The 26,558-nt window shown below is 52.6% G+C and overlaps 1 protein-coding gene across 1 annotated transcript; it reads right to left on the reverse strand.

Annotated features, from left to right (window-relative positions):
- Positions 1-4,853: 4,853 nt before the first annotated feature.
- Positions 4,854-24,269, reverse strand: LOC136569696 (serine/threonine-protein kinase pim-2-like). Its single transcript, XM_066570059.1, has 6 exons — positions 23,851-24,269; positions 6,788-7,481; positions 6,615-6,665; positions 6,057-6,423; positions 5,236-5,412; positions 4,854-4,987 (listed from the first exon to the last, which is right to left on the reverse strand). Exons 1-6 carry the CDS (start codon positions 24,267-24,269, stop codon positions 4,881-4,883), a joined length of 1,815 nt encoding a protein of 604 aa, XP_066426156.1. The 3' UTR covers positions 4,854-4,880.
- Between the last annotated feature and the right edge of the window lie 2,289 nt (positions 24,270-26,558).

A 26,558-nucleotide genomic window follows, 5' to 3' on the forward strand; every position in this document is an offset into this window, starting at 1 on the left:
CCCTGTATTTTTCACAGCAACAGAAAAAGCACTCTGCATCACAGTATCAGCAAACCCTGGGGAAATAGCCAATTTCCTCCCTTCCTGCTTTTTTCATTGTCTAAAATCTCACAAAGTTGACTGACAGTAGGGCCCTGGCCAATCCTGTTCTGTAGGGTATTTAGAGTTACATCCCTGAACAGCCAAAGCTACCAAATTAGTATTGTCAGCACTATGTCATATTATTATTATTTCATATGTAGATATACATATTGATATATATATAGACAGATAGATACAGACATATATATAATATATATATATAAATATACAAATACATATATACATATATTAAGGTCTTATTATACAATAAATACATATAGTTATTTAGTATATTGATATTTCACTGGCACAAATGCAGCTGAGCTCAAGATTAAAACCTTCTGCTCTTGCTCCATGTGGGAGCATTCCAACAATAATTGTTCCTTCTGAAGCTGCTGTTTCCAATGGACTCTTAACAAATTCATCTTTGTCTGCCCAAACCCACAAGTTCTTTTCCTTTTCCATGTGCAATTTTTGGATGCATTTGAAGACATCCAGGGCTGCAGCTTCTTTTACCCGACTGCCCCACTGCTCCCACGGGGCTCCCACCTCAGCCCACTCCAGAGGCAGGGAACTCCAGGGAAGGGCTTCCCATCTGGGAATTTCTGATGGCACTGATTCCTCACATTGACATTGAACAAGTGACATTTGGTTGGGATCTGGCCAGACTGGGCCAGTTTGGTTTGACCAGTGGCCAAAGTCAGCACCAAAGACACAGACTCCAACTGAAGGAATCAGTGTCATTTCCTGCAGTTCAGAGCAGCAAAGAATCACAAAAGGAGCAGCTCAGCAATGCACCCAATCATCCCCACCAAAGATTGCCTGCAGTGATTAAGAAAGATGCAGCAGCATTTACCCTCAGCCTTTCCCATCCCCCAGGTGCACACAGCAGCTGGGGAAGCTGTCACAGCCAAGGGCTGCAGAGCCACTCCTGGGCACTGGCAATTCCTGCAGGTGCCTCCAGCCCCAGCTGAGGCTCCAAGCCCGCTGGGAGAGGGCCCAGCTCTGGCAGTGCTGCATGAACAAACTGACAGCACTGCTAGTGTGCCAACATCTGCTTTCATCCTCCTCTTGGCTCCCTCCCAAAGCCTGGCCAGGCCTCAAGGAGGAGCCAAGGCAGCTGACTTTGATCCTTCAGCCCCACACAAGGCCAGATGTCAGATTTCATGGCCTGCTCTGGCTTCTAAATACACAAAGGTCCATCCATGTTTCACTAAGGAGTGGCTACATCTGTCACAGTGCTAATGACCATGCATATCTCAGCAGGGAGCAGATACAAAGATAACCTTTGCTTGGAAGGTTCCTCCAGAGGCCACCTTTGGCTCAGGGCCTGCTGTCCAGGCCTCACTCAGGGCTGCTGTCCAGGCCTTGGCACTTCAGGGACGTGCTTTAGTGCTGGGCTTGGCACTGCTGGCTGAGCGGCTGCACGGGGTGAGCCCAGAGGGCTTTTCCAACAGAAAGGATTCTGTGATTCCATGATGATATCCGCTGCATTCAGCTGGGGCTATTTCAGCAGCATTACTTTGCTCCAGAAGTTCCCTCTTGCCCAGCTCCTGTGGCCTGAGGCTTCAGCTCCTTCAGCTCCTGGTGCTGAGCTGCTCATGCTGAACGAGAGCACTCGGAGAGACGAATCCAGTCCATCCAATTCCTTCTGGGACACGGAGAGGGGAGGCTGTGCAAACAGGAGCATTGTTTGCTGTGGCCTCCTCTCTGCCCTTCACGCCTTTCAGCGCTTTGAAGCAGCCAAGAGCTTTCTCCAGGAGTGCAATGGAGCAGCTGTTCCTGCTCGTGGGCCTGGCTCTTCCCAGTCTCTGCCCTTGCCTGCTTCTGTCCCTCTTGCTGTGCCCTCTGTTCCCCCAGGGCTGGCTGGCTGCTGCCCAGGACTGTGGCACTGGCACAGATCCAGTGCTCCAGAGCCTCCTTTCTGTGCCCTTGGAGCTGCCTGGGCACAGCAGCCTTTTCCATCTGGAAGCTCCCCATGGACAGGGAGTGCCCAGCTCCGTTCCTTGCACAGCCTCTAGGAGCCCAGGGCTGCCATCTCAAGTCCCTGCTGGCACTGGGGGCTCCCAGGTGCCTCAGGCTGCTGTGACACCGCTGCACATGGGAGGGAACAGGGGCAGGGGCTGTGCTGAAAGTCAGCTCCATCTGCTGCTGCTGCTGCTGCTGCTGCTGCTGCTGCTGCTGCTGCTGCTGTGGGGTCATTTGTGCAGCCCTGGCCCAGAGTCAGGGATCAGATGCTGCCAGTCTCTTCCAGCCCTGGCTGCTCAGAGGTTGGGCCTTGGAGCCTCAGGTGGCCAAAGGCAGCTGCTGCTGGGCCCTCTGTGTGTGCCCGTGTTCAGCAGTGCTGCTCCATCAGTCTGTGCCCAGCAACGGGGAAAAGCCTCAGCCCTGCAGGGCCAGGAGCTGCCGGGCTCTGCCTGAGCAGCTCAGCCAGCAGGAAGGGAGCTGCTCCACACAGGAACCAGGAGCAAAGGACATTCCTTTTGTAGGACATGTTTTCTATTTAAAGGAAAAAAAGGAAAAAGAAAAAAAACTATATAAAATGTGAAAGATGAAAACAAAACCCAAGTGTTAGTGAAAAACTTCTGTAACTTTGCATTAAGAGGTAAATGATCTTTCCAAAAAGAGAAGTCAATTATTTTCATTGTAAATGTGCTGATGGCATGGATCCATCTTACTGACCCCAGCAGCCTTTGAAAAGATTTTGGGCTTTGTTTCCAACATTGCCATTTGAAATTGTGCTCAAAGCAAGAGGAAATTGCTTTGTGCCCTTCCCGCTCCAAGCAGGACTGGGAATGGAAACTCTGTCAAAGCCCAAATCCTTTAGAAGATGCCCTTCCTTCTCAGCCTGGGAAGGAGCTGCACATTCCCTTTGAAACTGTCAGGGATTTCTTAGAGACACAAAGTGCCACTTAGGGCTTTTTGCTCTGGTTTTGCAGTGCAGAAGGGCAATTCTCCATCCATCAGCTCCAGACTGCACTGCCACAGGAACACGGCCCACTCGCCAGCTTTGGCCCACTCAGGCACTTCTAGAGGAGGAAGAAAGTGCAATTGCACAATTCCAGCCAATCAAGAAGGAAGAATGGGACAGACAAACACCCTGTGCAGATCCAGGCGTTCAGCTGGGACTGTGGAGAGTTTGGGTTCTTGCCAATTGCATGTGTGTCCCCAGCTGCAATCTCTGGGCCTGCAGCAGAGTCTCACTCAGCTGCCAAAGCAGAAAGCTCAGGCGCTGTGCTCGCAAGGGGCTCATCTGATGCAAAGCTGTCAGAGCAATGTGAGGGCAGAGCCAGCCCAGCTGGGCCCAGGGCTGAGCCCAGCAGAGCCCTGGCAGAGCCCAGAGCAGCCTCAGCAGCCGCAGAGCCCGGCTGCAAGGAGAGAAAGCAGAAAGTGCCCGTCAGCTGAAGGCTCCTGTGCCCTTGTGCCAAGGCCTGCGGTGCCCAGGCCATGCTGGCTGTGCCCAGAGCTGTGCCCAGAGCTGCCCATCCCTGCTGCCTTTGGCAGCAGAGCAGGAGGGCAGGACATGTGCCCAGCCTGCAGCCAGCCACGGCACATCCAGCCCTCAGCAGCTGCCCAGAGCAGGATGCTCCTGTGCTCGCTGCCATCTCCCAAAAGCTCTGATCCCACCCTGCCAAGCACACAGGGACCCACCTCACGCCAGCCACGGCTGCAAGAAAAGCTGCTCCCAAACCACGTCCTCAGCCTTCTCCAAGGGCACCGCCCATCCATGCCACAGCTGCTCCCAAGCACTTCCCCATCTGCACTGGACCACCTGGAACGCTTCCCCTGGAAAAACAAACAACACATGCTTGAAAAGAGATTAGAGACAAAAGGGGAAAACACGAAAAACAGGAAAAACTCTTATCTCTGTCAGGGCCTTGAAGAAGGCCCAACTCCTACATGGTAGGGAAAAACCCAGCCATGGCTGAGGGAAGCCCACACTTTCTCTCTTCCACCCTGCACTGCCCCCCAAAATCACGGTGATCCCAAAGCAAACAAGGGCAGTGCAGCAGCCCAGCCCTTCCTTGCCTGCAGAGCAAAGCAGCCCCTGCACAGCCTCTGGAGTCCCACCTCTGCTCCCAGCATGGGGCTTTGTTTGTGTCGGGCTGGCTGCCCCAGCCCCAGCCCCAGCCCAGGCCACGGTGGCTGCTGGGGGCTGTTGGCAGGGCCAGGAGCCCACTCCCATTTCGTACCCACCCCAGCCCATGCCCCAGCCCTGCCAAAAGCAGCTGGGCAGCGACTGAAGAATGAGTTGCATCTGCCCCAGCAAAGGGGAACCTTTGCTTCCCAGCCAGGCTGAGCCATGCCCAAATCTGGCAGCATTTCCACAGGTGGGGACTCATCTGCAAATTCCCTGTGGAGTCTGGCTTTGAAGAAGGTGCCAGAATCAAAGTCCATCACCTTCAGCCTCCAGTGGCCAGGCTGAGGAAGAGCTTCTCATCCTTGATGCCATCCTGGCTGTCTTCAGCAGCAGCAGCAGCATCCCCACCCGGTACAGTTTCTCCAGGGGCTCCTTCTCCTTCCCTGGGGGGAGACCAGGCTCTCAGGGCTCTGCCCAGGGCCCCAGCTGTCAGGAAACCAGCACAAGCAAAACCAGCTTGGAGGGCAGCCATCAGTGCTGGGCAGAGCAGCTCAGCTGCAGCACAAGGGCTGCATGTGCCCATGCCATGACCCCCATGCAGAGACACAGAAAGCACAAAAAGGTCTGGGTTCCTTTGCTTCTGATTGCCAAGGCATGTGTGGAGCTGCAACTTACCAGGGCCCTGGATCAAAGTGTGCCTGTGGCTCTCTCCCTTCTTCTACGGCCGAGGAATATCCTGCACCCAAGGATCACAGAACAGGTCTTCTAATGTGGGTCTGTCCAAGGAGTTCACGGATAAACACCACCAGATCAGATCTTTGCACTCTGGGCAGAGAAAGCAGAAACTGCCGGTCAGCCAGAGAAGGCTCCTGTCTGCTTTGCCCCACTATTGCCATGCCCAGGCCTTGCTGGATGCGCTCAGGGCTGGGCCTAAACTTTCCCATCAATTCCCTGTTTTGGAGGAGAGCAGGACATGTGCCACCTCCTCAGCAGCTGCCAGAGCGGGATGCTCATGAGCCCGCTGCTGCCTCCCAGCACTGGGATTCCCCCCGTGCCCAGAGAAGAGGATCCACCTTGAGAGAGCCCTTGTGGCAGCGGGAGCTGGCCCCAGCTGAGGTTCCGGCCCCTCCTGAAAGGGTGCTCCCCGCAGACCATCTGGTGCAGCAGGATGCCCAGGGACCAGATCGTTGCTGCCTCGCCATGGTACCAGCCAAAGTCATTCCATTCCGGGGGGCTGTAGGACGGCGTTCCTATGGAATACAGATGGAGTTCAGCAGGGGGATGCTGCTGCTCCCAGAGCCTGGCCCCAGCAAACCTGGGCCTGTGGGGGCTGCATCAGTGGCACACAGGGTGACCACTGCCCTCTCGCCAGCACCTGGGACTTGTGCACAAACTTAGGCTTGGAAAAGAAGCCACTGGTGTCAGAAGAGGGCAGAGGAAGCCCTGGCTAAGCCTGACCATGACATGCAAAGGAAAAACCCTCTCTGTGCTGGGGAAAACATGCCCTTATGCTCCCTGCCTGCATTGCCCCAAAAATATTAGGAAGCAAAGGCAAACAGGGAGAGTTGAGCAGTGCAAGCCCTTCCTCTCACCTGCACACCAAACTGCCTGGGGCACAGGTTCCACCCCCCTCTCTGCTACCCCCATGCACGGGGGTTTTGGTCGGGCTGGCTGCCCCAGCCCAGTCCCAGTCCTGGGCAGAGTGGCTGGCAAAGGCTGCCAGCAGGCCTGGAAGATGGCTCCCCACCCAGCCCCGCTCTAAAGCAATTCAGCTGAAGACTCAGTCCCCTGACTGGCAGCAAAAGGGAGAATCCCCACTGCCACAACCAGCTTGGGCTGGGAGATGTTGGGCCATGAGATCCCAGGACCAGGAGTACATCCTACGTGGGCTCACCTGCAAAGTGAGTGTAGGCTGTCTCTTGCAGGTAGGTGCCACAGCCAAAGTCAATCAGTTTGGCCTGCCCGGTGGCCAGGTCAAGCACGATGTTCTCGGGCTTGATATCCCTGTGCAGGACCCCGCAGCTGGTGCAGTGCCGCACGGCCTCCAGCACCTGGCGGAACAGCTCCCGCGCCACCTCCTCGGGCACGAACCGCCGTGCCCGAATGACACGCTGCAGGTCCTGACACCGCTCTGGCCGCTCCATCACCATCACGATGTGGGTGGGCAGCTCGAACCACTCCAGCAGCTGCACCACACCAGGGAAGCCAGTGGACACCTTGGCCTGCAGCACGATCTCCAGAGGGGCCCTGCTGCCATCGGGCTGCGGGAGGAGCACGATGCCCTCAGTGGGGCCGATGCCGTGCCAGGCCTGGGGAAGCCCTGAGCCAGCCCGGGATGCTCTGCGCCCACGCCCGCTCCCCCTCGAGGCGTCCTGGCGGCTTCCACCGTGCCGGGCCTCGGCTCATCCCCGCCCGGCAGCCCCGGCTGCTGCCGCTGGCCCCGCTCACTCACCAGCTCGCCCCAGTGCCGGACGCGGTTCCGTGGCACCCTCTTGATGGCCACCTGCAAGCCAAGGACAGCAGCGGGCTCAGCTCGCCGCCCGCCCTGCCCAGCCCCATCCTCCTCCTCCTCCTCCTCCTCCTCCGCCCCCTCCTCCTGCGCCCGCCGCCGGCCCCGCCGCTCACCGGGGCGCCGTCCGAGAGCCGCGTGGCCGCGAAGACGCTGCCAAATCCTCCGCGCCCCAGCAGCGACCCCAGGCGGTAGCGCTCCTGCAGGGCCTCGTGCGCCGTCCCTGCGGGCGGGACGCGGCTGTCAGCGCTCGGCCCGGCGCCAGCAACGGCCCCCGAGCGCCCCTCAGCCGCCCCGGGCCGGCCATGCCCAGGCCTTCGCTCCTCGGAACGCAGCACCGGAGGCTCGGGGCCGGCGGCCGCGCTGCCGAGCGGCGGAGCTCGGGCCAGGGAAGCCGCAGCGGAGGCGGCGGCAGCGGCCGCGCCACCTGTGTCCTCCGCGGGCCCCGGGAGGAACCGGGGCCGGGGCCGGGGCCGGGCTCGGGGCTGGAGCCTGCCTCGGGGCCGGGGCCGGGGCCGGGCTCGGGCCAGGCGGAGGCGAAGGGCGGCGATGCCGCCCCCGCACCAGGCACTGATGCCTGCCCAGCAGCGCCACCGCCAGTACGGCCAGAGCCGGGCGGAGGCGAGACCGCGGCGGGACGGGCGGGGCCGGGCACGGGGCAGCCCCGCCCGGGGCCGGGGGCGGGCCGGGGGCATGGCCCGGCCCGGCAGGGGGAGAGGGAGGCGGGGAGAGGAGAGGGAGGCGGGGAGAGGAGAGGGACGCCGGGCAAGGGACCCCGGGAGAAGGGTGCCCGACAGCGGGAAAGGGAGACTCAGAGACAGAAAGAGAGAAAGACCAAGAAAGAGAGAAAGAGAAAGAAAGAGAGAAAGAGGAAGAGCCTTATCGAGTATCTGCTTTGCTGCTTCTGCCGCTGTTGCCGCCGCTGCTGCTGCCGCCGCTGCCGCCGCTGCAACTGAAGCACCGGGGCCGTTCGTCCCCGTGTCCGTTCCCCGCTCGCCCCACGAGCCCCACGTTCGAGCCCCGCGCGCCCCGGGCACAGCCCCTGAGACTGTCCAAACACGGGAACTTTGCAGCCTTGAGCCCAGGTGCAGAGCCCTGACTCCTGCACACTGGCACAGCAATCCCCTCGCTTGCTGCTCTGCATTGGCCTGGCTGAGGGGCAAACACTGTCGGGACACCTTCCCTTGGGCTAGGATTCCTACCTGAGCCCAGCACTGCACTTACATCTCCAGTGTTGCCTTCCAGTAAAAACAGGGGAAGGAAAACTGTGTGTGCCTCATGGTATTTTAGAGTGTCTAAAAATCACTAAGCCACTGATCTTAGAGGTGCAGTGCATCTGGAATTACTGGGATGGAGAAGTAATGCCACATGGAAAAGGGGAGCATAGAAATAAATAGAGGAAAACATCTTGGATTGTTTCTTTCATTTACATTTCACTTCTGGAAAGCTGTTCCAGTTTTCCAGGAATCTTCTCCTGTCTGCTCTTCCCAAGAATCTCTCCTGGAGAAGAAGGTCAAGCTTCTGTCCCAAGATTTGCCACCAGCTCCAGCTTCTCTTGGCTTTCCACACTGCACAGTGTCTGCAGCAGGACTTTTGCAGCAAAGCAGGACAAATGTTTGGAGAACTTTACATGTCCTTTCTTTTCCTGGTGGGCTGGGGTGTTGTGCCACTGGTGAAGTTTCCATTGTGACTCTTTGTGCTGGTTTAGGGCAAATTTTGGGAGGAAACCTCCAAAAGGGGTCCATCTAGAAAGCAAGTTCAAGTGGCCTCTCCTCCTACTAGTTCAGAAAAAGACTTCCCTTGGGAAAAGTTAATAAAACCCCAGTTTATTTATCAAGTAAAGTATTCCCAAGCATGAAAAATGAATAATATTAAATACAACCTCTGACAGTGCTGAAGAGATGGCAAATTCAGAAAGTCCTTTTTGTGGGGTGTAGTTGGCTCACTCGGTCTCTTCTAAGTCCCTCTGGTGCTGGAATGCAGCGTCCCAGACCTTGGTGGGCCACAGGTGTGAGGTGCTGGTGTTTTTCTGGGTTTTCAGTCCAGAGCAGGTTTAAACAGTTCCAAGAAAAAGGAAAGTCACAGTCCCAGGAACTTCTCTGCCTAAGCTAGCTAAAACCAAATTGCTGGACCTGGGCTGTGAAGGCACCAGGAAATTTCCAAATCTGGGCACTGGCGCTGCCAGCAAACACCAGATCTGGATGGTGCTGGAGCCAGAACCTGGAAATTTCCAACTTTTGGCTTTCTGTGCCAGCAAATCACTGGACTTGGGCTGTGCTGGCACCTGGAAGTTTTCAGATCTGGGCGCTGGCGCTGCCAGCAAACACCAGATCTGGGTGTTGTTGTTGGCAGCGACAGAAATCTGACGGATTTGGGCTCTGCTGGCACTGGGAAATTTCCAAATCTGGGTACTGGCACAGCAAACACAAGATGTGGGCAGTGCCAGAGCCAGTAGCAGAAAGTTGCAGCGTTCTGGAATTCTGTGCCAGCAAATTGCTGCCCTTGGGCTGTGTCAGAATAGGGAAATTTCCAGATCTGGGCACTGGCGGTGCCAGCAAACACCAGTGAAACCTTCTGGTCCTCGTCAGGACCATTGGCCAGTGGTTTCCCTGAGAACCAGCTCTGGCCACTTTACAGAGAGAGACTGCTTTCATCTGCTTGTCTGGAAACAGAACTTTAATGAAGGCAAACACAACAAACAGGACAGCGTGCACAGTACAGAGAGCAAAGCAGAAAAAAGCCTGGGCCCAGGGTCCTGCAGAGATATTTATACATTTATATATGGGGAGGGGTTAGGGTGGGATCTGAGGGAAGGATCCAAGAGGAAGGAAGGATTATGAATATTACAATTTTTGCAGTAAAATGTAACCAATGGTAGCAAAGAGAACTCAGAACTTTCTAGTAGCAGTCTGCATAACTGAACAAGAGGATTATGGGCGGGAGCTCCTGCTGACCCCAACTAAAGAGGGTTTTCCCACGCCCTTAAGCCGAGATCTCCTTCCTTAAAACCAACCCCAACACACCAGATCTGGGAAGTGCCGGGTTTTGGCTTTCTTTGCCAGACAATTGCTGCATTTGGGTTGTGCTGGCACAGGGAAACTGCTGGATCTGAGCACTGGCAGTGCCAGCAAACACCAGATCTGGGTGGGGCCAGCACCAGGTATTTGCCTGGTTTTGGCTTTCTTTACCAGAAAATTACTCGACTCGGGCTGTGCCGGCACCGGGAAATTCTCGCATCTGGGCACTGGTGGTGCCAGCAAACACCGGATCTTGGCATTGCCAATGACGGTAGCAGGGAATTGCCAGATTTTGGCTTTCTTTGCCAGAAAACTGCTGGACTTGGCTCTGCCAGAACGGGGAAATATCCAGATGTGAGCACTGGCAGTGGCAGCAAACACCAGGTCTGGGCGCCTGTATTGGCATCAGGAAATTGCCTGATTTTGGTTTTCTGTGCCAGCAAATTGCTGGACTTGGGCTGTGCCAGCACTGGGAAATTTCCGGATCTGGGCACTTGCGCAGCAGGCACCAGATCTGTGTGGTGTGTTGTAGTGTGTTTTTATACTTTGTAATACTTTGCGATAGTTTTGATTTTGTACCCCCGTATTTTTCCCAAATGGTTCATCGCAGATGGTATCCCCCTCCCTTTCCCTGTGTAATCCTTTGCCCTTGCTGAGATCATCCCCAAATCCCCACCCTGGCTCTCTGTCAATCACTCAGCATCCCATCCCCTCCCTCTAGAAGCTTTGGTCCAGGATGTCGAGTGATCAGCCAGAGGCCAGGGGTCAGCCCCCCAAGCCTTGCCCCATATGCTGTCCTAAATGTCCATCCCCCAGTACCCATCCCTTAGGGTCACTTCTTGGTTAGTCAAATGTTCTCTACTTTGGGTTTCCACCTCCCTTTAAATGTAACCTTGGCACATCTCCCGGGCTCTCGGCAGGAGGCCCCTGAGGTGTAGGGGCTCCTTTGGGACATCTGGAATAAAACCTTGGATTAACCCCTGCTAAGAGTCGGCCCTTTATCTTCTACCGATGTCTCTGGTGTCTCTTGTGCTGCAGAGGCGACCAGCCCAGGTGCCCTCAGTACCCTCGGGGCACAGAGAGTGTCTCCCCGCTGTCGGCCGTGTCGGGGCTGCCCCCAGTGTCTGCCGACTCGGGACTGGCCCAGGGTTCCTGAGAGGCTCCCAGAGAGACAGAGACAGTGGTGCTGGTGGCAGCACCAGGAAGCTGCCGGGTCTGGGCTTTCTTTGCCAGAAAATGGCTGCATTTGGGTCGTGCCAGCACTGGGCAGATGTGGGCACTGGCAGTGGCAGCGCACACCAGATCTTGGCGGGGAATGTGCTGGCACTGGAAAATTGCCAAATGTGACCTTTCTGTGCCAGCAAACTGCTGGAATTGTGCTGTGCAGGCATCTGAAAAATTCCGGATCTGGGCACTGGTGGTGTCAGCACAGACGAGATCGGAGTAGTGTGGGCACCAGGTATTTGCCTGGTTTTGGCTTTCTTTGCCAGCAAATTGCTGTACTTGGGCTGTGGTGGCACAGGGAACTGTTCAGATCTGGGCATGGGCGGTGCCATCAAACACCAGGTCTGGGTGGTGACAGTCTTGGCACCAGGAAATTGCTGCGTTTTGTCTTCTTTTTCCAAAAAATTGCTGCACTTGGGCTGTGTTAGAACCGAGTATGTCCAGACTGGGGCACGGGTGGTGGCAGCAAACACCAGATCTTGGCATTGCCAGTGTCAGCAGTGGGAAATTGCCAGATTTTGGCTTTCTTTACCAGAAAATTGCTGGACTTGGCTCTGCCGGAACAAGGGAATTTCCAGATCTGGGCACTGGAGGTGGCAGCAAACACCAGATCTGGGCAGTGCCAGACCCAGTAATGTTGGAAATGAATTTGTAGAGAATTTTTAAGGTTTGATAGAAGGTTTCTATAGTATGTATGCAAGTGTCACAATCCATCCTTACGAACGGGTTTCGTGATGGTTCATGGGTTGATCTCAGAGTGCAAAAAACACCGACACGGTACAGGGGGCTGCAGTGATAATCAGAACAAATGTACCTTTATTGAATAACCACAAGAAAATGCATTGGGGAGGAATTGGGGAAAAGGGAAAAAGAGGGAGGAAGAGAAAGGAAGGTATAAAGCTACCAAACGTAGAACGGCGAAGTCCTTTGATGTCCAGCCAATGGAGTTCACCAGGTCACGTCTGGGGAGATATCAGGGTTGCAGTTCATCCAAACTCTTATTATACTCTTTTTGTTGATGGGGGAAGGGGTAAAACTTGAAACCGAATCAAGGGTAGTCTATTGTATTTTTGGGGGAAAAATGGTATTTAGAGAAGGGTACACACAGTCCATGTTCTCTGCAGTGGGTGAGAGCCATCGTCTTCTTGGTCCACTGCTCACACCTGCAACATCCATCTTGCTTTGGTTAGCTTGCCTCCCCCGCACACCTCCCCCAGGTTAGGGGTCTCAGTCTCAGTCCTTGGAAAGAGTGGGGGGGGGGCCTTTTCACATAGGGATTTCATGTCTCGGTCTTTGATGGAGAGGCTTCGTACATCTCAGTCTGTCTGTCACGGCGGTTGTAAGACAAGTGAGGGGTCTTCTGTGGGGGACCACCCACAACTCAGGAGAAGTCCAGCCAGGCCGAGAGGTGGGACAACTTCCAAGGCTAGTGTTGCAAAAAGGCAAGGGGGCCCTTTCTTCCTTTCATTGGGTTCAGTGTAGCATACAGCAAACACACCTGTGAACAATAGCTTAGCAATGCCAGGAGCTGTGCTCAGGTCTCGGAGCCCTTGGCATGTAACTTTCTCCAACAGGGCCAGAAACTTCAGACAAGGGGCTTTTCTTCAGTGGTCCCCAATGACGATGGTGAGGCAGATGAGAGAAACTTCAGACAGAGTCTCACACCTACATTACATGGACAACGTACTAATCTGTGCTTCCACCAAGTCTTACTCAGACGCAGCACTTTCCACGACTGTCGCAGCTGTCGAAAGCGCGGGGTTTCAGATAGCTCAGGAAAAATCCAGCTATGGAGCCCATGGAAGTACCTCGGGTTTTTAATCACAGGAAGGACCATCGTGCCTCAAACTCTGTCCATCAACGAGCACCCCCAGACATTAAGAGACACGCAACAGCTGTGTGGCGTCATCACGTGGATCCGACCTCTCCTGGGCCTCACCACAGAAGAACTGGCACCGCTCTTCGACCTTCTACGAGGAGACGGCGACCTGGCTTCCCCACGCTCGCTAACACCAGAAGCCTGGGAGGCTTTGGAGAGAGTCGCCAGCGCCATCAAACACCGCCAGGCACATCGGACAGACCGGTCCCTTCCCCTCAGCCTCGGTATTTCTGGTAAGTGCCCAAACTTCCATGTGCTGCTCTTTCAGTGGGATGATACTTCAAAAACCCCACTCATCATCATCAAGTGGCTTTTTCTGCCGCACCAACCACATCAAACAGTTACCACCCTACCAGAACTTGTAGCCAAACTTATTATTAAAGGCTGACATCACCTCCGGACCCTCGCAGCTGGCGATCCGGCGTGCATTTACCTCCCTTATACTTTGGAACAATTGGATTCTCTATTACAAACAGATGAACATCTGCAAATTCCATTAGACAGCTATCCTGGAAAAACTTCAATTCATTATCCTAAACACAGACTTTTTAAAGATTCACTGCATTTGGCCCCAAAATCAGATAAAAGTAAAACTCCACTCAAAAACTCTATCACGGAGTTTACTGACGGTCCATGCAAATCTCACCAGTCAGTGTTCACCTGGAGGGACCCGGACACTCAGAAGTGGGAGTCTGATATCCAGGTTGTTGAAGGTTCCCCCCAGACTGCAGAACTTGCTGCAGCTGTGAGGGCATTTCGAACATTCCAACAACCCTTCAATTTAGTCACAGATTCTGCATATGTCACTGGGATAGCAGAGCGGGCAGAGCGTGCCCTGCTCAAGGAAGTCCAAAATAAAAAATTCTACAGCTTGCTCTCTGAATTAATTTGGTTCATCTCCCACAGAGAGCAACCTTATCACATCCTGCACGTCCGGTCGCACACAGAGCTGCCAAGATACATCACTGAGGGCAACCGGAGAGCAGACTTGTTAGCAATGGCAGCAAGTGCCACCCACATTTCCCCCGCTGCACCACATGTCTTTCAACAGGCTTGTCTAAGCCATGCATTCTTCCCTCAGAATGCTCCAGCTTTAGTAGGTCAATTTAAGATTTCCAGAGACCAAGCCAAGGCAATTGTCTCCACCTGCCCCAATTGCCAATCCCTCGCCCTCCCTACCATAGGGACAAAACAAAGAAAATTACAGTGACAACTAACTTGACCATTCATGTTTCTATCAGTGCTCGAACAGTCGATACCTGACTCACTGGAGGAGCAGATGGCCACTCCCAGGACACCCCAAAATACCTTAACAGCTGCTGCCACCGTCACTGTGCTCCTGTGCATCCAAAGAGCGGTTGGATGGGTCGTGCCACAGCCAACAGAAAACCTATGGGTCACACTCGGGAAATCTCTCAAGCAGGATAACTTTTGCAAGGCCATGGGAGGTGCAAAAGACCCGCTGTCTACATGTCTGGTGGGAATCCCCCTGTCGCCAAATGAATATGCCTGTGCAGGTAAGAAGCCCACCCTGGTAGACACCTGGGACGAGTGCATGAAGATCTTACCCCATGCACCACAGGACCTCCAAGAACTAGACCTACCGGGCTCCTCAAAGTGACTTCTTGTGTCAACTTTTTCGACAAGCCACCCCAACAAAATTGGCATGAGAACCTGAACCACAGATGATAGTGAGAAAAGATATATCACCAAATGATAAGAGATACAATGATGTTGACTGGTGCAATTATACTGCCAAAACATTATCTAAGTCCTCTCTGTTTCCCAGAGTGCTTCCCAAGGGAGTGTTTCTCATCTGTGGTGACAGGGAGTGGGCAGGGATCCCCTCGAAGATCAAAGGGGGCCCCTGCAGTCTTGGCCAGCTTACTACCCTCACCCCAAACTCTACCCAAATTAAAAATTGGAAACAAGAAACTCAATTGGCGCCCCAGAAAAGATCGTACTCCCAATTCAATCAAAATTGTGATGGCCAAATTTATAATTGGGGAAGACGAAGAGGGTCACTGTTTCCATCTTTCTACCATGGGTTGCAGCTGCGAAGGCCCTCGGTGAGCTTTCTCACCTGGAGTGCTGGCTTAGTAAGCAGACCAAGGCTACATCCGCTGCCTTATCAGACCTTCTAGCGGACGAGGAAACCACTAGACATGCCACCCTTCAGAACAGAGCGGCCATCGACTTCCTGCTGCTCTCCCGTGGCCATGGTTGTGAAGATTTCAAAGAACTTTGTTGTTTTAACCTGTCATGGAAAAGCATATTGATCCAGGCCAACATCAAAAAAATGCAAGAGCAAATGAAGACTCTTACTGAAAATAAAGTTGTGGACATGATGGACAAAATTCTCATGCAGTGGAGCCTTTCTGTGTGGGTGACCCCCGTTCTTAAAAGTTTATTGTGCGTCCTTCTCATAGTTGTTATCATTTCAGCAGCACTGATGTGTTTTAAGAAAAGAATTCACAAAAGACTGGGAAATGTTTATTTAATAAATAAAAAAGGGGGAGATGTGAGAGACAGCCATGGAGAAGACGAACCTGGGATGTCATTGGAGGACACCACTGTTTAAGTTAAGGTGAGAGACTGGTGCAATTCCCCACGGTTCTTTGCTTGTTTATGTGAATGTGCTGTTGTCAATCGACTGCTGCTCGTCCCCCAGTTCCAGAAAGTTCTGTACTCCCCATTCCTCCATTGGCTTTCCCTGAGAGACCCCTCCCCTCTGCTCCCCCATTGGTGCGTCCCGTGTCACCCCACCTTAACTCCAGCCCTGACTCCCTTCCCCATTGGATAATTTGTACCCTGAGCCCTCCTGCCTTCCTCCAGTTATATACCCTGGCCCCAGCCCTGCTCCTGGCTCTTTGCCTCTGGTTCCCTTCAGCAGAGGTTGTGTTCCTGCTTGCTCCTGTTTCCCTCTTCACCCTCACTTCAGCTGGGCCCTTGGATTTTCCCTTACTAAACCTGGCTGGATCTGCTCTGCGAGGAGTCCTCTCGTCCCTCTGGTGAGGCTTTGATTGCACCATCCGGGCTTAGGCGTCTGCTGGGCTGGGGGAGTTGTCAAGGCAGCCCCAAGTGGAGACGCTTTCGGTGCTGCAGGATCCTGACAGCACCTGCCTGGGGAAGCTGCTCTGGCCACCTGCAGCAACCAATTCCTTTTCCCAGGCAGCAGCTCCCAGCGTCCTCCTGCGAAGCCCAGAGAGAGAGGGAGCAGCTGCCCTCAGCCCTGTCCTTTACCGCATCCCAATTCTCATGTAATGTCCCCCCTGGGAGAGAAACTGCCAGAGAAGAGAAGTGCGACCAGATCCCCTCCTCCCCTGAGCTTGAACACTTCTTTTGTTTCTTAAGGACCCAGTCTTATCAGAGCAGTGGTATTGCACTGACAGCTGGGACACCAGCAGGGGATCACCCCACAGTGCCCGGCGTGCACCAGGCTCAACAAGGTCTCCTTCCCCCCTGATTCCACCAGGCCTCTTCCCTTGGCTGTGGTTTTGCTGGATAGTGGGTCAGGACAGTGAGAATCTCCTTCATCCATTCATTCAGTGTTTAGGGTCCAGCAGACACTTCCTCAATTTCTCTCCAAGGTGACCTCAGAAAACCAATGACATCACAGCTCTTGTCCATCTGGTCAAGAATCTCCCACGAGGACACTCTGGTCTCTCCTCCAAGGGCACAAAGCAGCAAAATCCCTGAGGAAAATTTTCCCCCGTGGGCCCTGCGCCTCCTTGGGTGAGTTCCAGAGCAAACAATCAAGGCAGTGGCCTGAAATGTTTTCCCAGCTGGGCCATAACACTTCTCTGATGGGTGCACATTGTCCCTGGGGAAAGAGATGTGCAGAACCCTTCACTAATGCCCTGGAATGTCAAACAGGAATCACAGCCATGGACAGCTCTCAGGAAGCACTTCAGTGTGGATTTTCCTTCTTGGAAGCCCAAGGTGTCTGAATGTGCTCCTGGTGCCTCAGGGCCTGGGTAAACAGGGCTTGTCAGAGAGGCTGGCAGGGCACCAACACCCCTCCTCCTCACAGGGCACCTCTGTTACCCCAATTAGCTCCGAGTGGCTGCCTGGCGACAGGTGCCCACTTCCCCATGTCCCTGGGATGGGCACATCCTGCTCAGGGCCAGTGCTGGCCTGGGCCCAGAGCCAGGGCCATGACCCAGGTGCTCTGGGAGGGCTCAGTGGCTGCAGGTGTGACAGGATGAGGGGCAGGGCAGGGCATATTCCCCTCGGGACAGTGCTGTGGGCATAGAGCTTGGTGGGGTTTGGCATCTGCAGGGAAAGGGATATCGGGTTGTGTGGATGTGGGAATTGTCACTCCTGAGGCATTCCCCAGCCCTCAGCCTTGTCTGCAGGTGCTCAGCATTGCCCAGTGCTGCCCAGTGTCTGCAGTGACTGAGATGCCAATCAGCCACCTGATCACATGTCCCTTGTTCCCCTTGTTCTCCCACATGTTGGGTTTGGGGCTGGGCTCAGCTCTGGGGTGTCCCCCAGGGAAAGCTCTGGGAGGGGAGGGGCAGCAGGAGATGGGGGATCTGGCACTGGGGGCTGTTGGAGGATGGATTGTGTTGGACTGGGGGCTGTCCCCACAGGGTCCCCAGGTGCCTTTGGCTCCCTGCCTGCCCCCCTTGGCCCCCCAGGTGCCTGGGCCCTTCCAGGGGCAGCTGCCCTGTGCAGGAAGCTGGAGGGATGCCAGGCAAGGGGGCTGGATCCGTGCCACAGGTGGGGTGGGGTGGACTCTGTGCCAGGGCTGGGCTTGTGGCCAGGGCTGGGGGCTGTGCCTAGCCGGGCTTTGGCCTGGGGGCTGGCAGGGAGGGTGCAGGGAGGAGTCCCGGCAGGGATAAAGGTGCTCCTCACCTGCTGCAGCCTCAGGCAGCGCTGCCCAGAGCCAGAGGAAGATGAAGGTGGCTGTGCTCAGCGTGGCCCTGCTCTTCTCCATCCTGCTGTGCCCCCGGCAACGGCCAAGGTGAGGCACCAGCCAAACGCTGTCCCCACATCCTGCCCTTTCTGGCCTCCCTTCCCATCCTTTTGGTGCCTCCTCTGTGTCCCATTCAGGGTCCCCAAACACCCTCCCATTGACCATTCCTGAGCCCTTTCCTTCCATGTCCCCCCTCAATCCTTTGCCTTTCTTCCTGGCCATTGTAGCAGGGTCCTCCTATAGAATTCCCTGACTCACTCCCCATACTCCAATGATCTCCCAGTCCCGTTGGTTTTGTCCCCACCTGTCCTCATTCTTCTGTGCCCACCAAGGCCCTCCCTTGCCCTCCCATGTCCCTACACCTCAATTCCTTTCTCCTCCCCTGTACCTCACACCCTGCTCCTTCCACAGCCCCAGCCCTGTCCCCTGGGCCCTCAAGTGACCCCAGATCAGTGTCTTTGGGTCTCCCCCCACCTCAAACAGATCTCCTTGGAGGCCCTGAATTCCCATCCCTCTGCCTGCGCCCTGCTCCCTGCACCCGTGTCCCCCCAGCCCCACAAGGTCCAGTCCAGACCCAGCCTTTGTTCTCCTTTCCAGGCACTCCTGGAAGGAACCCAAGATGATCTCCGGGAGGTGAGTGGGCTGCTGGCATGGGAGGGCATCCCCTCAGGGCATTGGGGGGCAGTGGTGTCCCCCCATCCCTTGCTGGCACCGGGGACATCCCAGTGACCAGCGAGGTCTCCTGGATGATGGTGGCGGCAGTCAGGGAGGGACAGCGAAACAATCCTCCACCACGAGAAAGAAGTGGCATGAGGAGAGGTCCCGGGATTTAGGAGGACCTCCAACTGGAGGGAGAGAAGGAGTAGTGTGCTACTATTGTGGTGGAAAAGGACACGTGAAGAGGGAAGGTCGAAAGAGGCTTAGGGATGAGAAAATGTTCAAAGAGGATTAGGGGGTCAAGGGCTCTATCTATTGGGGACCCAAATGTCCTTGGAGCCCTTGGTAAAACTTAAGGTGGGTCCCCAGCAAACCCCCATAACCTTCCTTGTAGATACAGGGGCCGAGAGATCAACAGTTCTATCTTTGTCCCTGGGATGTAAGATTTCACCTTCCACAGTAAAGGTTATTGGGGCAAAAGGAGAACCCTTCAAGGTTCCTGTAATTAAAGATGTCTTAATAGAATCAGAGAAGAAAATAGGGGTAGGATCACTGCTACTGGTTCCCGAAGCCAATTACAATTTATTAGGAAGAGATTTAATGGTGGAATTCGGGATAAATATAAATATTGAAGAAAAACAGCTGAAAGTCAGGTTGTGCCCCTTACTGGGTCACTGACAAAGAGAAAATCAACCCAGAAGTCTGGTATACCCCTGATACAGCAGGAAGATTGAATATAGAGCCCTTCACAGTCAACATTCAAAACCCAGAAATCCCAGTAAGGATAAAACAATATCCCATGTCAGATGAGGGGCGAAGGGGACTAAAACCAGAGGTAGAATGGTTAATACAACAAGGGCTCTTGGAACCTTGCATGTCTTCCTTCAACATCCCCATCTTACCTGTAAAGAAACCAGACGGAAAATACCGATTAGTACATGATCTAAGGGAAATAAATAAGAGAACCATTGCCCGGTTCCCTGTAGTAGCAAACCCCCATACATTGCTCAGTCAATTGAAACCAGATGATCACTGGTATAGTGTTATAGATTTGAAAGACACCTTTTGGGCGTGCCCCTTGAAAGAAGAATGTAGAGATTATTTTATATTTGAATGGGAAGATCCCGATACCCACTGAAAGCAACAACTAAGGTGGACAGTGCTCCCACAGGGATTCACAGAATCCCCGAATTTCTTTGGGCAGGCACTAGAGCAAATAATGAAATCCTATACCCAAACCAAGGAATAACCATTGTTCAATATGTAGATGACCTTTTAATTGCTGGAAAAAGCGAGGAATCAGAGAAGAAAGCATTAAGCTTCTGAACTTTTTAAGCATCCAGGGGCTGAAAGTGTCCAAAAGTAAATTGCAATTTGCAGAAGAAGAAGTGAAGTACCTAGGACACCGACTTAGTAAAGGAACTAAAACATCAGACCCAGGGAGGGTTAAGGGAATCCTCTCCCTTCCTCCCCCAAGAAATAAGAGACAAATCAGGCAGCTATTGGGTCTTGTAGGATACTGCAGACAATGGATTGAAAACTTTAGTGGTAAAGTAAAATTTTTGTATGAAAAACTAACTGCTGAAGGTTTGATGAAATGGACTGAGAAGGATGATGAATCATCAGAACAATTAAAAGAGGAATTGGCTAATGCCCCGGTGCTAAGCCTCCCGGATGTTAGGAGACCCTTTTATTTGTTCGTTAACACTGAGGCAGGAGTAGCATTTGGGGTACCAGCTCAGGACTGGGCCGGCAGTCGAAAACCAGTAGCATTTATTTCTGAAATCCTAGACCCCGTAAGTAGAGGATGGCCAACATGTTTGCAGATTATAGTGGCAACAGCCCTCTTAGTGGAAGAAGCTCTCAAAATTACCTATGGAGGAGAACTGAAAGTCTTTACCCTCCATAACATATGGGCAGTATTGCAACAAAAGGCAGAAAAATGGATAACAGACTCAAGACTTTTGAAATACGAGGGCATTTTACTGTCATCCCCTCGGTTGATACTTGAAACCACCTCTCTGCAAAACCCCGCTGAATTCTTGTTTGGAGATCCATAGGAGAATTGAACTCATGACTGCTTACCTAGCATAGAAAAACAAAAATTCGGCCAGACCTCGAAGAGGAAGAACTGGAAGGGGGAGAAAGGTTATTTGTGGATGGGTCCTCTAGAGTTGTTGAGGGAAAGCGAATCTCTGGATATGTGATTGTGGGAGGTGAAAATTTGGAAATAATAGAATCTGGACCTTTGAGTCCTAGTTGGTCAGCCCAGGCCTGTGAGCTGTATGCAGTATTGCGGGCTCTAAAATTCTTGGAAGCTAAGGTTGGGACCATCTACACAGACTCCAAATATGCCTTTGGAGTGGTACATACTTTTGGGAAAATTTGGGAAGAAATAGGGTTAATCAACTCCTGAGGAAGAGAATTAATACATCAGGAACTAATTACTCAGGTACTACAAGCTTCAAGAGGCCCAAAGAAAATAGCAATAGTACATGTTAAAGGACATCAAAAGGGTCTCTCCCATTTGATCAGAGGAAACAACACAGCAGACAGAGAGGCAAAGGAAGCTGCTCTCAGAAAATTCCAGGATCAGGGGATAAAGAGAATGCGAGATGATGAGAAAGTTTGAGTCCTGAGCTTCAGAGCCCAGGAAAAGAAGAAATTAGACAAAATGGGTATAAAAGAGAATGGGGGTATTCGAAAATTGCCAGATGATAGGGAGGTACTGCCAAAATCTATGGCCCAAGAATAGTGCAGCAGCTGCATGACCAGACTCATTGGGGAACCCAAGCCTCAGTAGATCAGTTTACTATTAAGTACATGTGTATAGGAATTTATGACATAGCAAAACAAGTAGTTAGGAGATGTATAACATGCCAAAGAGTTAACAGACATCAAGCTCGAGAAAGGATTCCAGGAGGAAGGGAATTAGCCCACTGACCTTTTTCACATGTACAAATAGATTTCACCGAGCTACCGAAAGTAGGGAGATACAAGTACTTCTTGGTACTGGTAGATCATCTAACCCACTTTGTAGAAGCATATCCTACATCGCAGGCTACTGCAAATGTGGTGATTAAAACCCTGCTGGAAGAAATAATCCCTAGGTATGGACTAGTAGAAATATTAGACTCTGATAGAGGTCCCCATTTTGCAAACAAAGTACTGAGAGAGGTAACCATGGCCTTAGGCACTAAATGGCAATATCACAGCCCTTGGCACCCTCAAAGCTCAGGGAGGGTGGAAAGGGCAAATGGAGAAATCAAGAAGCAACTCACCAAGCTCATGGTAGAAACTAAAATGTCTTGGGTCAGATGTTTACCCATGGCATTGCTAAACATTAGAACCCAACCTAGGATGGATGTGGGAATCTCTCCCTTTGAAATGCTTTATGGAATGCCTTACGACTTAGAACTCCCAGGGAACCATCCTTGCATCCAAGATAGTCAAATTCAGGGTTACATACAACAGTTAATGAAACAGAGGGAGGAATTAAAACGAAAAGGGCTATTGGTACAAAGACCCCCTTTGGATATAATAATGCATAAGCTTAAACCTGGAGATAGGCTCCTAATTAAGACTTGGAAAGAGACATCCCTAACACCCCACTGGGAAGGTCCCTATGTTGTCCTGTTTACCACAGAAACAGCCATCCCAACTGCTGAAAAAGGCTGGACACATGCCAGTCGAGTGAAAGGACCCATCACTGCAGACACCCCCTGGGAGGTGACCAGTCGCCCTGGAGATCCTATGGCTAACCCTGTGGAAGGCACAGGAACCTGTGCCAGCTGGGAACGGGCATGACTGAATTAGGGGACAGAGAACTATACCGATTGAGACTCTTGGTAAGAAAACCCCTACAGCAACTGGAACAGGAGTTCAAGTGCCCTCTGCCGTGGAAAACCTGGAATGAACTGACACTTGCTCTTTCAGTAGTGGCTGAAGTGAGGCGAGAATTATTCAATTAGACTGAGTGTCTTAAATGTCGGGAATCTTCTTGTCAGGCGTGGGTAAAAATCTTTTCCGGGGGCTGTAAAGACAAATGGTGGATTCTCCAGTCACATTTGGTGGGGAGTGCATGGTGTCTTACTCATGATTGGGATTGGAGAAGAGCAAATCCATTAAGAGCCTTAAGAGAATTTAGAAGGATCCCTGGAGAGCGGGAGATCCCTGACAGAGAAGCAGAGTCACTAGTTGAAAATCTAGAACAGAGAAGAGATTGGGCCCTGGCATGGGAATTCCAACACCAATTGCATAGGATCACACACCAAAACCAGACAGTCTGTCCTGGTTTAGGGCAAATTTGGAGGAGAATTTCCAAATTAGGGCCCCTCCAGTAAGCAAACCCCCACGGCCCGTCCCCCAACCGGTTTGGGAAGGATTCCATAGAGAGAAGTGGAAGGAACCTGTTTATTTAACAGGCACAGCACCCCCCAGCACACAAAATGAACAATACCGGATGGCAACACTCTGAAAAGAGATGATAAATTCAGAAAGTCTCTCTTGGGGGGTGGTCACTCTGTTCTCAGTCCCTCCGGCGCTGGGGCAGCTGCTTCAGGCAACGAGGTGCAGAATCTTGGTGTTTCCCAGGTCCCAGTCCGGAGCAGGTTCGAAATGGTCAGAAAAAAGGAAAGGAGAAATGGTCCATGAAGAAATTTGGACTGTTTAGCTAAACTAGCTAATGAGCAAAGCAAGCAGAAGCGAAGCAAGCAAGAGTGAGAGAGAGCAAAGCAAAAAGCAAAAGCAGCAAAAGCAAAAGCTGTAGTGTCTGTGTCCCGCCAGGCTGATAAGAAAACCAAAACAAAACTTTCCCTCTTCAGAGCCAGTCTTAAAGGTAGAGAATAGAATATCCAACATTAACAGAACACATGAATGGGGATACAAGCATCATAACGTCCCCCTAGGACATTCCACCCCTTATCCCCATATCATCAACATACTACCACACATCATGCATTTATTCACACAAAATTTCCATCTGCTCCCCCCTTTCACCTTACTCACTCAAAGCTCCATCTTCCACTTGCCCAGACCTTCATCACTTACACATTTCCTTCTATCTCATGTCTGTATGGTTTAATGTACAGACAATGGCAGTAACATCCAATGAACAGTGATATTGCATATCATTCTCACCCCACAATCAGATCTCCCTGTGGTACACATCGTGTTGTTCCATCTCTTTGCATTATCCACCACGTGCAACCTGGTCCCTGAACAAAGACAACCCCACGAATGGGTTTGTCTGTACTCAAGGCAGAATTGACCCACACAGTCTTCCCTAACAAACCTCTGACACCTACCACTGGGACTTGATCTCCATCTATTACATTCAGGGACTCAGACTGGGCAGGACCTGCTCGGTTGGTGGAACCTTGGGTGTTAACTAACCAAGTGGCCTTTGCTAAATGCTGCTCCCAATTTTCGAAAGATCCCCCACCCAAAGCTTTCAGCTGGGTTTTTAGTAGTCCATTGTACCTCTCCACTTTGCCTGCAGCTGGTGCATGGTAGGGGATATGATACACCCACTCAATGCCATGTTCGCTAGCCCAGGTGTTGATAAGGCTGTTCTTGAAATGAGTCCCATTGTCTGACTCAATCCTCTCAGGAGTACCATGCCTCCAAAGGACCTGCTTTTCAAGGCCCAGGATGGTGTTCCGGGCAGTAGCATGAGACACAGGGTAGGTTTCCAACCATCCAGTGGAGGCTTCCACCATGGTCAGCACATAGCCCTTGCCCTGGCGTGTCTGGGGCAGTGTGATGGAGTCAATCTGCCAGGCCTCCCCATACTTGTTCTTGGACCCCCGCCCACCATACCGCAGGGGCTTCACTCGCTTGGCCTGCTTGATGGCAGCACACGTCTCACAGTCATGGATAACCTGTGAAATCCTGTCCATGGTTAAATCCACCCCTCGGTCTCTTGCCCACTTATAGGTGGCATCTCTGCCCTGATGGCCTGAGGCATCATGGGCCCATTGAGCTAGGAATAACTCTCCCTTGTGTTCCCAATCTAGGTCTATCTTTGACACCCCTATCTTTGCTGCCTGGTCTACCTGCTCATTGTTTTGGTGCTCCTCATTGGCTCTACTCTTGGGGACATGGGCATCTACATGGCGGACTTTCACAGGTAGCCTCCCTACCCTGGTAGCAATATCTTTCCACTCATCAGCAGCCCAAATTGGTTTTCCTCTACGCTGCCAGTTAGCCTTTTTCCACCTCTCCAGCCATCCCCACAGAGCATTGGCTACCATCCATGAATCAGTGTAGAGGTAGAGCTTCGGCCATTTCTCTCTTTCTGCAATGTCCAGGGCCAGTTGAACAGCTTTGAGTTCTGCAAGTTGACTTGATCCACCTTCTCCTTCGGTAGCTTGTGCAACCTGTCATGTGGGGCTCCATACGGCTGCTTTCCACTTCTGGTTCATCCCTAAGATGAGACAGGAACCATCAGCGAAAAGAGCATAGCATGTTTCCTCTGTGGGCAGTTGGTTATATGGAGCAGCCTCTTCAGCCCGTGTCACTGGTTCTTGTTCTTCATCTGTGACACCAAAATTCTCACCTTCGGGCCAATTTGTAATTACCTCCAAAATCCCAGGGCGATTCAGTTTACCTATATGGGTGTGCTGAGTGATAAGAGCAATCCACTTGCTCCATGTGGCACCGGTGGCATGGTGAGTGGAAGGAACCTTGCCTTTGAACATCCACCCCAGCACCGGTAGTCGGGGTGCCAGGAGGAGTTGCGCTTCTGTGCCAATCACCTCTGAGGCGGCTTGGACTCCTTCATAGGCAGCTAAGATTTCCTTCTCTGTGGGAGTGTAGTTGGCTTCAGACCCTCTGTAGCTTTGACTCCAAAATCCCAGTGGTCCACCCCGAGTCTCCCCAGGCACCTTCTGCCAAAGGCTCCAGGACAAGCCATGGTTCCCGGCTGCAGAATAGAGCATGTTCTTCACATCTGGTCCCGTCCTAACTGGGCCAAGAGCTACTGCATGAGCGATCTCCTGCTTGATCTAGACAAAGGCTGGTTGCTTCTCAGGGCCCCAGTGGAAAGTGTTCTTCTTGCGGGTGACCAGCTAAAGAGGGCTCATGATCTGACTATACTCAGGAATGTGCATCCTCCAAAAGCCTATGGCACCTAGGAAAGCTTGTGTCTCTTTCTTATTGGTGGGTGGAGACATTGCTGTGATCTTGTTGATGACGTCTGTAGGAATCTGACGCCATCCATCTTGCCACTTCGCTCCCAGGAACTGAATCTCACGAGCTGGTCCCTTTACTTTGCTCTTTTTAATGGTGAAACCAGCTCCCAGGAGGATTTGGATGATTCCCTTTCCTTTCTCAAACACTTCCGCAGTTGTGTTCCCCCACACAATGATGTCATCAATATATTGCAGATGTTCTGGAGCCTCACCCCTTTCTAGTGCAGTCTGGATCAGTCCATGGCAGATGGTGGGACTGTGCTTCCATCCCTGGGGCAGTTAGTTCCACGTATACTGCACTCCCCTCCATGTGAAAGCAAACTGAGGCCTGCATTCTGCTGCCAGAGGAATGGAGAAAAATGCATTGGCAATGTCTATAGTGGCGTACCACCTCGCTGCCTTGGACTCAAGCTCGTACTGGAGCTCTAATATGTCTGGCACAGCAGCACTCAGTGGTGGAGTCACCTCATTCAATGCACGGCAGTCCACAGTCAATCTCCATTCTCCTTCAGATTTTCACACAGGCCAAATGGGGCTGTTGAAGGGTGAGTGGGTCTTGCTGACCACCCCTTGGCTCTCCAGCTCTCGGATCATCTTATGGATGGGGATCACAGCATCTCGAGTGGTTCTATACTGTCGTCGATGCACTATGGAGGTGGCAATTGGCACTCGTTGCTCTTCTCCCATCAGGCGTCCTACTGCAGATGGATTCTCAGACAGCCCAGGCAAGGTGTTCAATTGCTGGCTGCCCTCTGTCTCTACAGCAGCTATCCCAAATGCCCACTTGAGTCCTTTTGGGTCTTTGAAATACCCACTTCGAAGGTAGTCTATGCCCAAAATACATGGGGCCTCTGGGCCAGTCACAATAGGATGTTTCTTCCACTCATTCCCAGTCAGGCTCACATCAGCTTCCACCAAAGTCAAATCCTGGGATCCCCCTGTCACACCAGCAATAGAAACAGACTCTGTCCCCACATGTCTCGACGGAATTAATGT

Source organism: Molothrus aeneus, unplaced genomic scaffold (assembly GCF_037042795.1).
Source record: "Molothrus aeneus isolate 106 unplaced genomic scaffold, BPBGC_Maene_1.0 scaffold_19a, whole genome shotgun sequence".
NCBI classification, from domain to species: domain Eukaryota; kingdom Metazoa; phylum Chordata; class Aves; order Passeriformes; family Icteridae; genus Molothrus; species Molothrus aeneus.

What these genes read in the sequence shown, in the direction of transcription:
- LOC136569696 (XM_066570059.1), bottom strand. Translation starts at nt 24,269, where the DNA reads ATGGACAGGATTTCACAGGTTATCCATGACTGTGAGACGTGTGCTGCC. An exon ending in TCCGGCACTGGGGCGAGCTG is followed by an intron (nt 6,424 to 6,614) that starts GTGAGTGAGCGG and finishes CTCCTCCCGCAG; the next exon opens with CCCGATGGCAGCAGGGCCCC. An exon ending in GCCACAAGGGCTCTCTCAAG is followed by an intron (nt 4,988 to 5,235) that starts GTGGATCCTCTT and finishes TTCTCTGCCCAG; the next exon opens with AGTGCAAAGATCTGATCTGG.